The 14,421-nt window shown below is 39.0% G+C and overlaps 1 protein-coding gene across 4 annotated transcripts in view; it reads right to left on the reverse strand.

The window, feature by feature from the left end:
• Nucleotides 1-2,586: 2,586 nt before the first annotated feature.
• Nucleotides 2,587-14,421, reverse strand: part of SGCZ (sarcoglycan zeta) — a 1,116,694-nt gene continuing 1,104,859 nt past the window's right edge. For all 4 annotated transcript variants that reach the window (XM_068278612.1, XM_068278609.1, XM_068278611.1 and 1 more), the window contains 2 exons: nucleotides 4,878-5,001; nucleotides 2,587-3,263 (listed from right to left, as the gene is read on the reverse strand). In XM_068278612.1, coding sequence (XP_068134713.1) covers nucleotides 3,069-3,263; nucleotides 4,878-5,001 — 319 coding nt within the window. In that variant the 3' untranslated portion in view covers nucleotides 2,587-3,068. The remainder of the gene's footprint in view (nucleotides 3,264-4,877; nucleotides 5,002-14,421) is intronic.

Genomic DNA, 14,421 nt, shown 5'->3' on the forward strand with positions numbered 1-14,421 from the left:
CAGAACTTTGCTCCCAGCCTGTGGAACTTTGCTCCCTGCATATACCTACCTGTCGTTCACAGTGCACCCACCTACCTACGTGAGTGCACGCAGTGTAACTGTGCCTGTCCGGTACCTGTCTGTGTGTGACAGGTGCACATGGGTATTATAATGTGCACCTGTCACACACAGGTACCGGACAGGCACAGTGGCACTGTGTGCACTCACGTAGGTAGGTGGGTGCACTGAACACAACAGGTAGGTATATGCAGTGATGGGTATTATAATGTGCACCTGTCACACACAGACAGGTACCGGACAGGCACAGTGACACTGCGTGCGGTCACGTAGGTAGGTGGGTGCACTGAAGTGAACAACAGGTAGGTATATGCAGTGATGGGTATTGCAATGTGCACCTGTCACACACACAGGTAGTCACTGAATGTGCTGGGCCTGGCAGTAGCACACACAGTAGGAATTACCAAGGCTGTCTATGCAACACAAGTGTCTGTGGGACACACACAGACAAAAAAAGAATAAAGGTCACAAGAACAAGATTAGTTCTCAAAAGAGATGTTGAGGGGTGCTTTTTTAGCAATAAGAACCAGCCTGGAGCAAGCTAACAAGCCTACAAGAGCCTAACTAAGCTTTCCCTATGAGAGTCTGCAGCAGCTCTCCCTTCTCTAATTACTGCAGGCACACGAGTGAGTCCAATGCCTGATGCTGCCTGCCTTTTATAAGGGAGGGTGGGGCTCCAGGAGGGAGTGTAGCCTGATTGGCTATAATGTGCCTGCTGACTATGATGTAGAGGGTCAAAGTTGACCTTAATGATGCACTCTGGGGGCGAACCAAACTTCTGGAAAAGTTTGCGTTCGTTCGTGAACGCAAACCACCGAAGTTCGCCGGGAACCGTTCACCGACGAACTGTTTGGGCTATCTCTACTGTTGGGCGGCCTACTCCACTGAGCGCATGCATTGCGGGGATCCGAGGCAGGGGTCCGTCCGGGCTTGCACTGGCTGGGGCTGTGACTGCAGGCCAGTGGATTCAGCGTCAGTGTGCTGGCTGTGGCAGATCGGCGGCGAAAAAACCCGATGAGGGCAACGGAGATTAAGCCGATGGAGGTGAGGTGATGCTCACAGAGAGCCAGCCAATGGAGGTGAGGAGTGCTCAGCGTGGGTGGTCGGGGCTGTGAGTCAGGACTCCAGGCTAGAGAATGGGAGTCCTGGGAATAGCTAGGGACTAGGGAGGCTTTTTGCGGAGGAAAGCAAAATCAGTAGCTAAAGCTGCTGAAAAATTGACAAAAACTGCTAGAAAAACAACAAAACAGAGAAAATTCACAGGAGCCCTGTGAGCTGAGGCAGCCTCACGGTGCCATCTCGGAGACATGCAAATGGGAAATGGGAATTAAAAACTAAATCAAACTTGCAGCATATTGATCTTTTTGAAGTGCACTAAGCCATATAGAACCTTGTGTGGGCAATGAAGCAATTGATTTCAACAGATTTTTTTTTTAATCAGATTTCCTGTGAGTCTAGTCATAGTCTTCTGTGTTGTATAATTTAATCCCTGATCAATTGAATTAAACCACTGATAGTTTGAATGAAATAATGTATGACCACATTATGATTAGACATGATGAATGCAATGTTTCTAATTTGCATACAAATTTAGTGCACACCGCATGTACTTTGGAATTGGGTGCGACAAAATCTGCAGCAAACTGCATTGGTCCAGTTCCAAGCAGCTTGCAATTGCATGCAAATCAGAAACAAAAAGTATAATTTTTCTGATAACATATACACATTTTGTATTTTACCTTTATTTGCATTAATTACTTATTGATTACTTATAAGTTAGTTAAAAAAAATTCAGAAACCTCCTGATTTTATGGCATCATTTATTTAAAAATAGTATTGGAGAAACCTGTTGAAAAAAAAAATCAACAATTAACAGTTGCCAGACAATGAAATTTTTTTTGAATAAACCTTTCTTTTATCAGTAATAGGCCACATTATACACCTTGTGAACTTACATTTCTAAAGTTGCAGATTTTTTTTCCACCATCCTTTAATTCTTTTACAGTGAAAATGGTTCTATTAATAACTTTTTGAAACTCCTTTGAAATTATAATTAAAAATGATACGGTGGCAGATTTCTCAAAAACAAAAATAAAATAACATCAAGTAAAATTTAAATTATATGGAGATAAATAAAAGAACACATACATGAAGATAAAAAAGGCTGATAAAAAATATATGGAAATCAGCTTAATTAAATATGAATTAACAAAGCTATTGATGACATATAGATCTAGAAGTCAGAGCTTCTAAAAAGGAAAGCAATTGCTTAACAAAACATAGTAAAGGAAATAAAAATAGCATGTTTTTATATAATCTTATTTTGTAATTATCTGTATTGCTTAAAAATCACTATATTATATTTTAAAATAGGCATGAAAGTGCAAATTAAAGAAGAGATTTCCTATATCTTGATGTTTATTGACCACCATTGTCACTTTCTATATATAAAATTAAATATATTTTAAGTTTCAAATAAGGTAAACCAAGGAAGGAATAAACATTTGTTTTTAAAAACAATAACTCCAATTTAATTGTTTAGTAAAGGCAATATCACATAATACTTTAATCCAAAAATATTGAATGGAAAATTGTGCTTTAAAACAGTACAGTCTTTTCTTTTTCCACAATGGATTTTTTTTTTGATTATTATTTCCCAAGTAAAGGTCCAACAAGTACACTCATGAATGAGGTGTTCATTTTCCATTGTTTCAGATTCCTGTAAAACAGAATGTGCTTCACTTCATGTAGCAAAGGCACCCATGTAATCCTCTAAAACTAACATCCAGCAATCCAGATAAGAACGTCTGAATATTCATCTCCACCTAAATGCAAGATTATTTCCAAAGACGAATTAAAATGTCAAGGCAGTATTATATCCCCATTAATGCTGGAAGAAACTCTGAAGGCCAATAAAGCATCCAATAGACCACATGGGAATCTGAGTAGAACCGTGAAGCAAAAAGATAGTAGCAAAAGGCTATTCTGGTGTGAGAAATCATGGAGTTCCTTCAGCTCCACAGACAAATGTTGCTACTTGATTGACATGTGGAACTTGCTCCTGCTGGAGAAAGATACAGTTTGCCATTGGGACAAACACAAAGTTCATAAACAGTTTGTCGAGGTCCTACAGAGCTTTGTGATGATGGTGTAAAGGAACCTTGTGGTATATTTCCTAGTCTGATATTATCTGCATCTAAAAATATCTGCAAAATTGAAATAAAATAATGTCAACATTTTTGCAATAGTAAAATGAGACACATTAAAAGAATGTATAAAAGACAGAATATTTTATGTAATCTTTACTAATATTTTTTTCTTCATATATATATTTCAAGCATTTAAACTAAAAATAACTTTTTCCCCCTCACATTAAGTTAAAAAGGCCCACGCAGAGCGTACCTATGAAAAAGCCGTCGGGAGACTTGGACGGAGGATATAGCCAGTATATGGCTAACCCTGCTCCTGCACAACTCCCGGCAGTGTTAATTGCTATTCCCCCTCCAGGTCCACGTGGATAGTGCGGAATGATGTAATTCAGCGGCCGATTTACAGTGTTTTAAAAGTAACTTCAGCTCCATCTTCTGACGGCGCTGAAGTTACTCAGTGTGTGCCGCTATAGCCGTAATTCTTATTACGGTCTATGGTGGCGCCGGCTGCTCCCAAACATCCTGTTCTGGATTCCCAGTGTTTGCAGGCAGTTACAGATTCCAATTTCCAAACACACTGGACCATATGCAGTTCACTTTTTATCTGAGTTTTCTCCAAGGTGACACTTTCACACTTTGTCATAAAATGCCTTTTAAACCACCAGAAAGCAAGAAAATACTTAACATAATGTTGATGTACTTTTACTTTTTCTTTAACTTTTGGGCACGTTTTCAATTGTAAAGTGCAGAAAAGTTATTTTGAAGCACAACTGTAAGGAGAGGGATATGGAGGCGGCCATATTTATTTTCTTTTAAGCAATACTAGTTGCCTGGCTGTCCTGTTGATCCTCTGCCTCTAGTACATTTAGCCATAGATCCTGAACATGCATATGCAGATCAGGTGTTTCTGACATTATAGTCAGATTTGACAAGATTAGCTGCCTGCTCCTTTCTGGTGTTATTCAGACACTACTGCAACCAAATAGATCAGCAAGACTACTAGGCAAGTAGTATTGTTTGAAAGGAAATACATATGGCAGCCTTCATATCCCTCTCACTACAGTTGTCCTTTAAAGAGAATGTGAAAAAATATCTCCTAGGAGAAAACTCAGGAAATATTGTACCTGTCAGATTTGGAAACCAAAACATTCATTTAATCAACATCTATGCATCCAAGACTACTGCTAAATTGCTAAGAAACAGAATCTCAATAGAGGCCACCCACATGGCAATATGATTATCTTGCAACCTTATACTAAAAGGTATGAACAACGTAGTATGGGTTAAGGGTCGAAAATACTGGAGTGCAAAGCTTATAAATGCCCTCATTCAAGATTGACAAAAGGTTCAAACAATTCTGGCTTGAGTGCAAATTCATGCACATTGGAATCTGTCCAATCGGTTACAGCAGAAAGTAAATCTGCCTGGACCATTACTAAGCTGCATGATATTATGCATGCCAGACTCTCTCTAGTCCCCCTAATCATCAATACATATAATGGAAATGCTAAAAGATTACTTCATTAAAAAGTTAGTATATGTCCTGCACAGTGCTTCATCCGTCTCATTATGTATAATCAACATGCATAGGTGTGCTACAAAATGATTGACATTTATAAAACAGATTTTAACTGGAAATAAAAGACCTCTGCTTATGTAGGTTATACAGACCTCTCCATCTGTGGACTGTAATTGTAGTTCTTTTCTACAGCTGGCTTTGAATTCTCCTGCTACAGCACTGATCTGAACTCCTTTTGGTGCTTCCATGACCAAAGATCTTGTTGGTGATTCAAGTCTGAAAATAAAGACGTACATGTAACACTTTAAGGTTGAATTTGTTTTTTTGTTTATAGAAAAAGAAATACAAAAGAATCGAGAGCCCCCAATAGTGTATTACTGTTGGACCAGTTACGTGTAAATAATAGATGAGATGTATACTCACAAGTGTGGGTTGCCAGCCTCAGGCAACCACTCCCAATGCGTATGGGGAAATTAGACCTGTCCCCACTCAGGCTAAAAGAAGTCGCTCTCCGTAGGAAGAAAAAAGGGGGGGGGGGTATAATCACCCATCCACCAGGTGGATTCCAATGTGTAAGAACGGAACAGAGGCGCCAGCAGAATAAAAATAGTCACCAATTAAAACCAATTAAAATGTTGGTGGCGAGGGTGGACTCGTCTCCCCAACAAAAAAAACACAATCGCTGTGTATGTTACTACAATTTTAATCAATTTAGTAAGTACTCCAAAAATAATGCAACGCGTTTCTCGGGTCTCAAGCCCGCTTCATCAGGCAAAAATGTAAACAGGAGTAACAGCGCAGTAGTGTGTGCTCGTGTAGCGTCTCTGCCTACACGAGCACACACTACTGCGCTGTTACTCCTGTTTACATTTTTGCCTGATGAAGCGGGCTTGAGACCCGAGAAACGCGTTGCATTATTTTTGGAGTACTTACTAAATTGATTAAAATTGTAGTAACATACACAGCGATTGTGTTTTTTTTGTTGGGGAGACGAGTCCACCCTCGCCACCAACATTTTAATTGGTTTTAATTGGTGACTATTTTTATTCTGCTGGCGCCTCTGTTCCGTTCTTACACATTGTTTTTTTGTTTGGTCTAACATGAATTATGTAAATGGTAAAGTTAGTCAGCATTTTTTTTAAAGATCATATAGACCAAGTCATCAGTGACTGTCACTTGATCCAAACATTTCATGGGCAGCTAATACTAAAACGGCATTTGGCCAAGATGTAAAAGTGCAACTTTACTCAGGAATGTAAAATTCAATTTGGTGGGCATAGTTAAGAGCATAATTACTTATTTACATTCATCTTTATCACTGCATTCGTTTTTTGCGCTGCACATACACAGCTAAGTCCATATTGCTTTTACGATGGTGAAGAAATAAATAATAGTAATAATTATTAATAATAATAGAGACAGGGTGACATAACCAGTCACCAAGCAAGACTTCTAACTATGCTTACCATTGTTACATGGCTTGTGGTGAGCAGTCACATGATTTATAGTACATATGAATAAAAGATTGCTATCTTGAAACTGGAGGATTTGTTTTAGGCAAAAGATGTGCAATGTCTTAACCACTTCTGTACCACAGGCTTCTCCCTCCCAGTGACCAGGCAATTTTTTACTAATTAGGCCACTGCAGCTTTAAGGCCTTGCTGCAGGGCCGTACAACTCAGCACACAAGTGATCCCCCCTTTTCTGCCCACCAACAGAGCTTTCTGTTCCCAGGGGGACAGCCGTGTCACACAGCTATCCCCAGTACAGCGCTGCCGTAAATCACAGCACTGTACAGTGTAAATAGATGGCGGTTCTGCTGTCTAACAGTCTCCTAGCGGTGATCGTTAGGAGATCTCCATGCGGAGATGTGCGCGCATCGGATGCGCGATCTCCTGCAAAACCCCACCCTAGGACTTCATGCCAATTGGCATGGGTGGTCCTATGGCTGCCACCACATCCACGCCAGTTGGCGTGGAGCAGTCGTTAAAAGGTTAAAGTGGAATCCTACTCAAAGTTAAATTTTTGCTTTAAAACATTAAACAGTAAAAAAATACAGTAATTAAGTAATTAGTGAGCCAACAAAAAAAAGAAAGTCCTCTGCTTCCTTTGGATACAGCAGAGACTTTTCTACCTTGCTTACACACTATAGTACACTTCAAATAAAGTATGATAACGCTGGCCTGAAATGATGAGAATTACATGAATTAATGGCTAATTAAAGTGAAAAACTTAAGTATTAACTCTTCCAGCACTTTAGAAGTCACTTGGTTAGTTTTAGCTGTAAGCTAAAACTTGAGTGTAATCCCACTTTAAACCTGGCACCTGAAGCTCTAAAGTAGAGATCAGTTGGCAAGAGTAGTAATTATTTAAACTTTAAAATTGAAGGCTGTAAATACAATTAATTTGTAGTAACTACAGGGCTCCCCGTTAAGTTCTGGAAAACCAAAATTAGGATTTTTGTAGAACATGTAAAGGAACCAGACATACTCCCTGCAGCATGCAGTAAGAGATTAACTTCTTGCTCATGTACGCCTGAATAATTGCAAATTCAATTTGTTTCATTAAAGCATAATTGTACCAAAATGTTTTTTAGGACCCTTTTCCTCTCTTCATTGCAAGTCTTACCGTACAGCCATATAAATGCACTGATGAAAGTTAAGAAGCCTGAGATAGCTGTCCGCAAGCAAGATTATACGACTTTACAAAATAAATGAATAGGCTATAACCCTTCTACAAATCAGCAGTTTGAATGTGTGTCTGGCTCTTCAGGAACTTATGGAGTGGTCAGCTTGTTCACACATTGTCAACATTTTACAAGTAACTTATAGTTCATACTTTTCATTACAGGTAGTCCCCTGTTAACGAATGAGATAGGGACTGTAGGCTCGTTCTTAACCTGAATCCATCCTTAAGCCGGGACGCTATGCCATCTGTGTTCCCTGTGCTTTCAGTGTCCCCCCTTTGTGTCTCTCGTGCCCCCCTTTGTGTCACTCGTGCCCTCCTCTGTGTCTCTTGAGCCCCGTAATGCAGAGTATGTGCAGAGGAAGGCGCAACAAGTCTCACCTTCTTCCATGGTGGCTCCAGGCCAATCAGCGGCGTCCTCTCAGCCCTCAATGTTCCTACCGGCGGCTTCCCTAGCGTTGCGTAATGACACAATTAGAAGGAGACCCAGCGGCTCCTTCTGATTGCATCATTACGCGATGCTAGGGAAGCCGCCGGGAGGAACACTGAGGGGTGAGAGGACGCCACTGATTGGCCCGGAGCCACCATGGAAGAAGGTGAGACTTTTTGTGCCTTCCGCTGCACATACTCTGCATTAAGAAAATGGGCACAAAACGGTAGTCCCCGGGTTGCGTGACGTCATTGTGGCGGGTCAGCGGCGTTTGTATCGGCGGGTCGTTCGTAAGTCGGGCGTTCATAACCCAGGGACTACCTGTACAGATTATTTGTTTTGCTTAATTGAATATTCCTAAGCTTCATACACGTCAGGTTGAAAGTGAGGGGGATGATTGAGAGCATTGTTCTGCCTGCTGGAAGGTACTCCATCCATCATATGTTGCTAAATCATTACTTCTCCCATTCCTAAGGCATTAATATCCATTGCTCAGCTGTAACTAAAGGATGTACCTTCATATACGTGTGCAAGGAACATGCGATACACAGAAGCAGAATGCAGTCACCATCCAATGCAAAACAATCAATACACTACACAATACACTACAATTTTTGTAGTGTCAGTCCAGCAAAATCCAGCTTAACATGTCAGTTATACAGTTACCAACAGCGGCATGTGCTTGCATCACTGCTCCTTTAACATCGGTGCAGGGGTGGGCGGTGGGGCACTAGGATGATCGCCCCTGATGTTTTCCTGTGCTCTGCAAGGTTTGGAACTCAATGCTCTGTAGATGTTCTAAGGTCTATCAGCTCTCAAGCTTTTTATTTAATTACATATGAGTCACTATGTACGCATATGGATTGACCATGATGCTGGTTGAGAGGCTTGCCCCCGCCTGTGGATCAATGGAACCAAGAAGCTTTGCTTTTTGGAGGTGTTTTGTACATTTGCCGGTTTCATGTGAGTTTTCAGCCAAGGTCCTATTAAATTGTTCCATATAATTTTATCTAGCATCTTCCTAACATGTTAGATTTCACTACAGTGACGTAGATTATAATTTCTATGCAATACTTTAATAAGGGCACTAAATATCTACAAGCTGAAGGGCCCCCATACTACATTTTTGCAGGAAGGCAGACATTTATGTGTACATATGGTACAGCCGCCGGTGAGTTGGGCGCAGGGCGAGCCAAATGACGGCTCACACTGCTGATAATAAGCTCCTTGGCGGCATTAAATACTAATACCCCTCTGATTTGTAGCAACTTGGATGGAGATGTAATTTGGGGTCTGGCGATGGCTGGATCCAAAAATTACTTTTGCACAGGACGCGCATCATAGCATTGCTGCTATGAGGGCGCCCAGCTTCAGCGCTCAGTTACCAGCTCCCACATTTTCTCCAACTACCTAAAAACATACTATTGGTTTAATTGGAATCCCTAATATGAACCTAGATTGTTTGTGGTACATACTGCAAATTGTAAACACAATGCAGTTAGCATTGTGAACTGTTTTATATCCTCTATAAGTGCTGCTAGGTGGCTGTGCTATCTACTACATTACTGTGCTACCCATTTTATAACAATTTTAATTCACTTCATTCAAGGACTAGTGCAAGGATAGTGTGGTGATCTATTTTGTAATGTATCATTGGGGAGGTTGGAAATGCCCATTTCCGAATACATGGAAATTAAGATTTCCGCCAATGTCAATTTCCGATTTCGATATTTACGATTTTTCCTATTTTCCAATTTCTGAGCATTTTTTTTATTGTTGTTGTTATTCTTTGCATGAGAGAATGCAATAAATGAATCAGTAAAATGGAATATTGACATTGGTTTAAAACTAAGGCTATAATCTGATTTTTGCTGAAAAATTCTCTATTCTCTGTTTGGTCCAATGTTTGCGAGTCCTGTGACTGGGCTAAAATTACCAAGTTGCGGTAAAATGGATTTCTGCGGAATTCGCCTGTCTGTTTTCCAAATTCCATTTGGAAACACTGACTTTTGATACGAAATGCAGAAGTTCAAATTCCGCGGTCTGCACATTCCATCTGTGCCACTAACTTATAGCATTAGAGGCAGAGCATTATCACAGCAGAAGTCAGGCAACTGGTATTATTTATTAAAGAATGAAGATGGCAGCCTCCATGCCAGGATCACTTTCAGAAACTCAAGCTCAGAGGCTTGCATGGAAAGTGCCAAATGTTTAGAATGGAAGAGTTATTATTATTATTATTATTATTATTATTATTATTATTATTATTATTATTTAGTATTTATATATCACAGTGCTGTACACAGTACATAGTCTAGTCACTAACTGTCCCTCAGAGGAGCTCACAATCTAATCCCTACCACAGTACTATGTCTATGTATATATCATGTAGTGTATGTATTACAGTCTAGGGCCAATTTATGGGGAAGTCAATTAACTTATCTGTATGTTTTTGGGATGTGGGAGGAAACCGTAGTGCCCAGAGGAAACCCACGCAGACACGAGGAGAACACTTGCAGATGTTGACCTGGCTGGGATTCGAACCGAGGACCCAGCGCTGCAAGGCGAGCGCGCTAAACACTACGCCACCATGCTGCACGAGTTAACCTTAAAGGGAACCTAAACTGAGAAGGATATGGATTTTTTCTTTTAAAATAATACCAGTTGCCTGAATCGCCTGCTGATCCTGTGTCTCTAATACTTTTAGCCACAGCCCCTCAACAAGCATGCAGATCATGTGCTCTTACTGAAGTCAGACTGGATTAGCTGCATGCTTGTTTCAGGTATGTGATTCAGCCACTACTGCAGCCAAATAGATCAGCAGGACTGACAAGCAAGTGATATTTGTTTAAAAGGAAACATCCATATCCCTCTCAGTTAAGGTTCCCTTTAATGGCTGTATTTCCTTAGCACATTTACCATAGTGAAAAATCCTGAATCCTTTTCACTGAAATTCCAGCAATAGTAAAAATGCCAGTTCTTCACAAGAAGACAGTAACAGAAATGACTGATGTCCTGCTGCCATTGCAGCTAAACCTATGGAATGTAACAGTCAGCAACATGTAGATGCATAGATCTGAATCGTAGCCAAGTCTCTATAACAAAGTTGTTGGTGTGACACAGCTCAAAATTAATAAAATCAAGGATTTGAGCAGCGGAAAAATTGGCACGCTAATTTCATCTGAACACTTAAAAATAAATGAAATTCACGGGCAAAGTGTTTTTATTTACTGCTTCTGTCATAGCTGCTCGGCAGATTTAAAACCTGGCATTTGGCCACACAGTGCATCATCAAATTGCCACATTTTTTATCAGAATACTCTTGAAATGGAAGAGATTTTCTCTCAAGAGGAGGCATTTGTTCTAAAGACTAGACACAAAAGAAAGATCTGTTGTAAACACGTGAAGATGGCATTGTAGTCTGCAAAAGAAAGGGTTGTTTTGAGCATCCTAGGCCTTCTTTGCTGCATGAACAATTTCCATCTCATTATGCCTAGCATTAGCTTTTAGGATTATCTTGCAGTCATTATCTGAAAGTCATTGGCAACTGCTAACAATGTCACTTGCACTGACATGTAAGAAAAGCTATTAAATGTGATCTGAGTCTTCTCCCCACGGGCTTCTAGGGTGAAAAACAACAACAAAATCATTTACCTCCATAATAAAGGGGCGATAAAGGCTACTATTTGTAACATGGAGCTTCTTGCCTTCACGGATTCGTAAATATTACCTGTTGCTAAATAAGCAATTATGCTAATTAAAGTTGTACCTGAAGAACAGATGTAATTAGTGTAGGCTCCCCTAAATTTATTCAGTAATCAAAGAGATTGTGCTACTGCTTAATTGTTCTACTGCATCCCATTCAGTTTACAGTCAATACAAATGCATGTGCTCACCTCTCTTGTTCTGTTAGATAAATAATACTGGTGAAATGTGTTTCATTATAAGCACAAGTGTACCTTTGCAATAACAATTAATTGTTATACTGTTCTCAGAATCCAGATTAGCATGATTTAATTGATTTGAGCTGGAGGATATCCTGCAGTGCTGATACTTGGTGATGCCAACTGTTTATGATTTCAAGCTACCGTAGTTAGTATATCTTATCATGAAGGCAGAGTTAATGTGGTAACAGGGCTAGTGTAAAAGTAAGATTAGTGTATGGGTTAATGATAGCATTAGACACATTCACTGCGTTATGTTTGTGCTAGCCTGCTAGGACTAGAGAAAGATTAAGTTTACTGTTTGATCTGTTTTAAGGGTTAATGGCCTCAATTCACTAAGATCATGCTGGAGATAATAAGGCAAGAGAAAACTTACCTCCACACAGTGTGAGAGTTATCTTATCTCTTCATTCCTTAAGTTACCTCCTCTGTAGTTAATTTACCTCCTCTGTAGTTATTTTCACACACAGTTAATTAACAGCCTGTCTTTAACTCTGGAGTTATTTTAAGGATTGGAGAGTTAACTTAAAGACAGAAGAGTTAACTTTAGGTGTGCCTGAGGTAAAATGTTTCCTGAATACTACATGCCGTATCACCATGGTAACAATTCTAGAAACGTTGTTAAAGACAGGAGATAAGCTTAGTGAATTGAGGCCAATATCAGGTGTTGCGATAGCTTGCGGGCTGGTGATATCACAGTCAGGCATTGTGGTAGTGTGCACGCTACTGATAGGAATAGTATACTGAGAAGGTCACGTTTAGTTTGAGCATTAGTCTTTAACTTTTCAAATGAGTCCTGGAGAATAAAGAAGCTAAGTGAATGTGTGGTATAATTTAGTGCATACTGTTTATGTGGCTCATCGGTTTGAGCTACTGTTAGATATTTAGGATAAGATCAGGGGTTAAGTTTAGTGCTTTGCATGTTTTGCAGGTTAGTACTAGGATATGGTACTTTACTTTAGTTAACTACTCCTAGGAGAAAACTTAAGAGAAAAGTTAATTGCATATAGGCCATGGGCTCTTATTCAATTTGCATGTTTTCCTAGTAGATAATTTCCTGTTTAGCTTACCTGTTCAGCACTCTGCAACTTAACAAGTACCAAAAAGTAGGTAAAAGAAGTACTTAAAATTATTTTGAGTATTGTTTTGCTGGTTTGCTTAACCACTTACGTCTATCTGGACGGATATATCCATCCAGATAGACTGTGCAGCTGCCACTGCTCCCGCTGCCTGCCGTTACCCCCCCCCCCCATCCCCCGATCAGTGAATGGGAATATAATTCCCATTTACCGATCTAAGTTCCCTGCAGGAAAAACAACACTTTCTAATCAGAGAGCGCAGTATTTCTGCAAAAACATTTTTTTACAGCCTCCTTCCTTATAGTTCCTGGTATCGTGATCGTACACTCCAGGACTTTTTTGACTGTGGCCATCTTGTGGCCAAATAGTAAACTACACCCACATACATTTTTTAAATTACATTACATTATTTTATATTTAAAATTAGCTGTTTCAAACCCACACCAAAAATTACCCAAATACATTTTTTAATAAAAAAAGATAAATAAAAAAAATTACAATAAAAAAAAACAAATAGTTACCTAAGGATCTGAACTTTTTAAATATACATGTCAAGAGAGTATCTTATTATATTTTTTTAAAGTTATAAGCTTTTTAATAGTAATGGACGCAAATTGAAAAAAATGCACTTTTATTTCTAAATAAAATATTGGCGCCATAAATTGTGATAGGGACATAATTTAAATTGTGTAATAACCGTAACAAATGGGCAAATAAAATACATCAGTTTTAATTATGGTAGCATGTATTAATTTTAAACTATAATGGCCAAAACTGAGAAATAATGATTTTTTTCCATTTCTTTCTTAATCTTCCTGTTAAAATGGATTTAGAAAAAAATAATTCTTAGCAAAATGTACCACACAAAGAAAGCTTAATTAGTGGTTGAAAAAACAAGATATATATCAATTAATTGTGATAAGTAGCGATAAAGTTATTGGCGAATGAATGGGAGGTGAACTTTGCTCGGATGCATACGATTTTCAACACTGTAGGCTGAAGTGGTTAAAGGGCATTTTATTGATAAGATGTGAAAATATCACCTAGGACAAAACTTAGGAGAAAAGGTGAACTGAATAAGGGTCCAGGGCTCATATGAAATTAACTTTTTCTCCTCAGTTTTTTCCTAGGAGATACATTTTTATCTTTTATTTAAAATAACTTTTTGTCATATTGCAAATGAAAAAGTACCAAAAAGTTGTTAAAATGGGCATTTTATTGACAAGTTTCAAAATATCACCTAGGAGAAAACTGAGTAGAAAACATTAGTTCCATATGGGCCAGGGTGTGATATGTTCTGCGTAGTGGAGCTTAAGTCATTATGTTCCTTATTCAATTCATTCATTCATTTCTCCTAAATTTTCTCCTATAAGATACATTTTCAGCACTCTGCAATTGAAAAAGTACAAAAAAGTAGGTGAAGAAGTTTTCAAAAAAATATTCTGAGCATTTTCTTGCTTGCAGGTAGTTAGAAAAAAAAACAAAAAACATGTACCGTAATTGATAAGGTATGAAAATATCACAGAGGAGAAAACTTAGAAGAAAAAGTAAATAGAAT

This window comes from Hyperolius riggenbachi, chromosome 1 (genome assembly GCF_040937935.1).
Source record: "Hyperolius riggenbachi isolate aHypRig1 chromosome 1, aHypRig1.pri, whole genome shotgun sequence".
NCBI lineage: Eukaryota > Metazoa > Chordata > Amphibia > Anura > Hyperoliidae > Hyperolius > Hyperolius riggenbachi.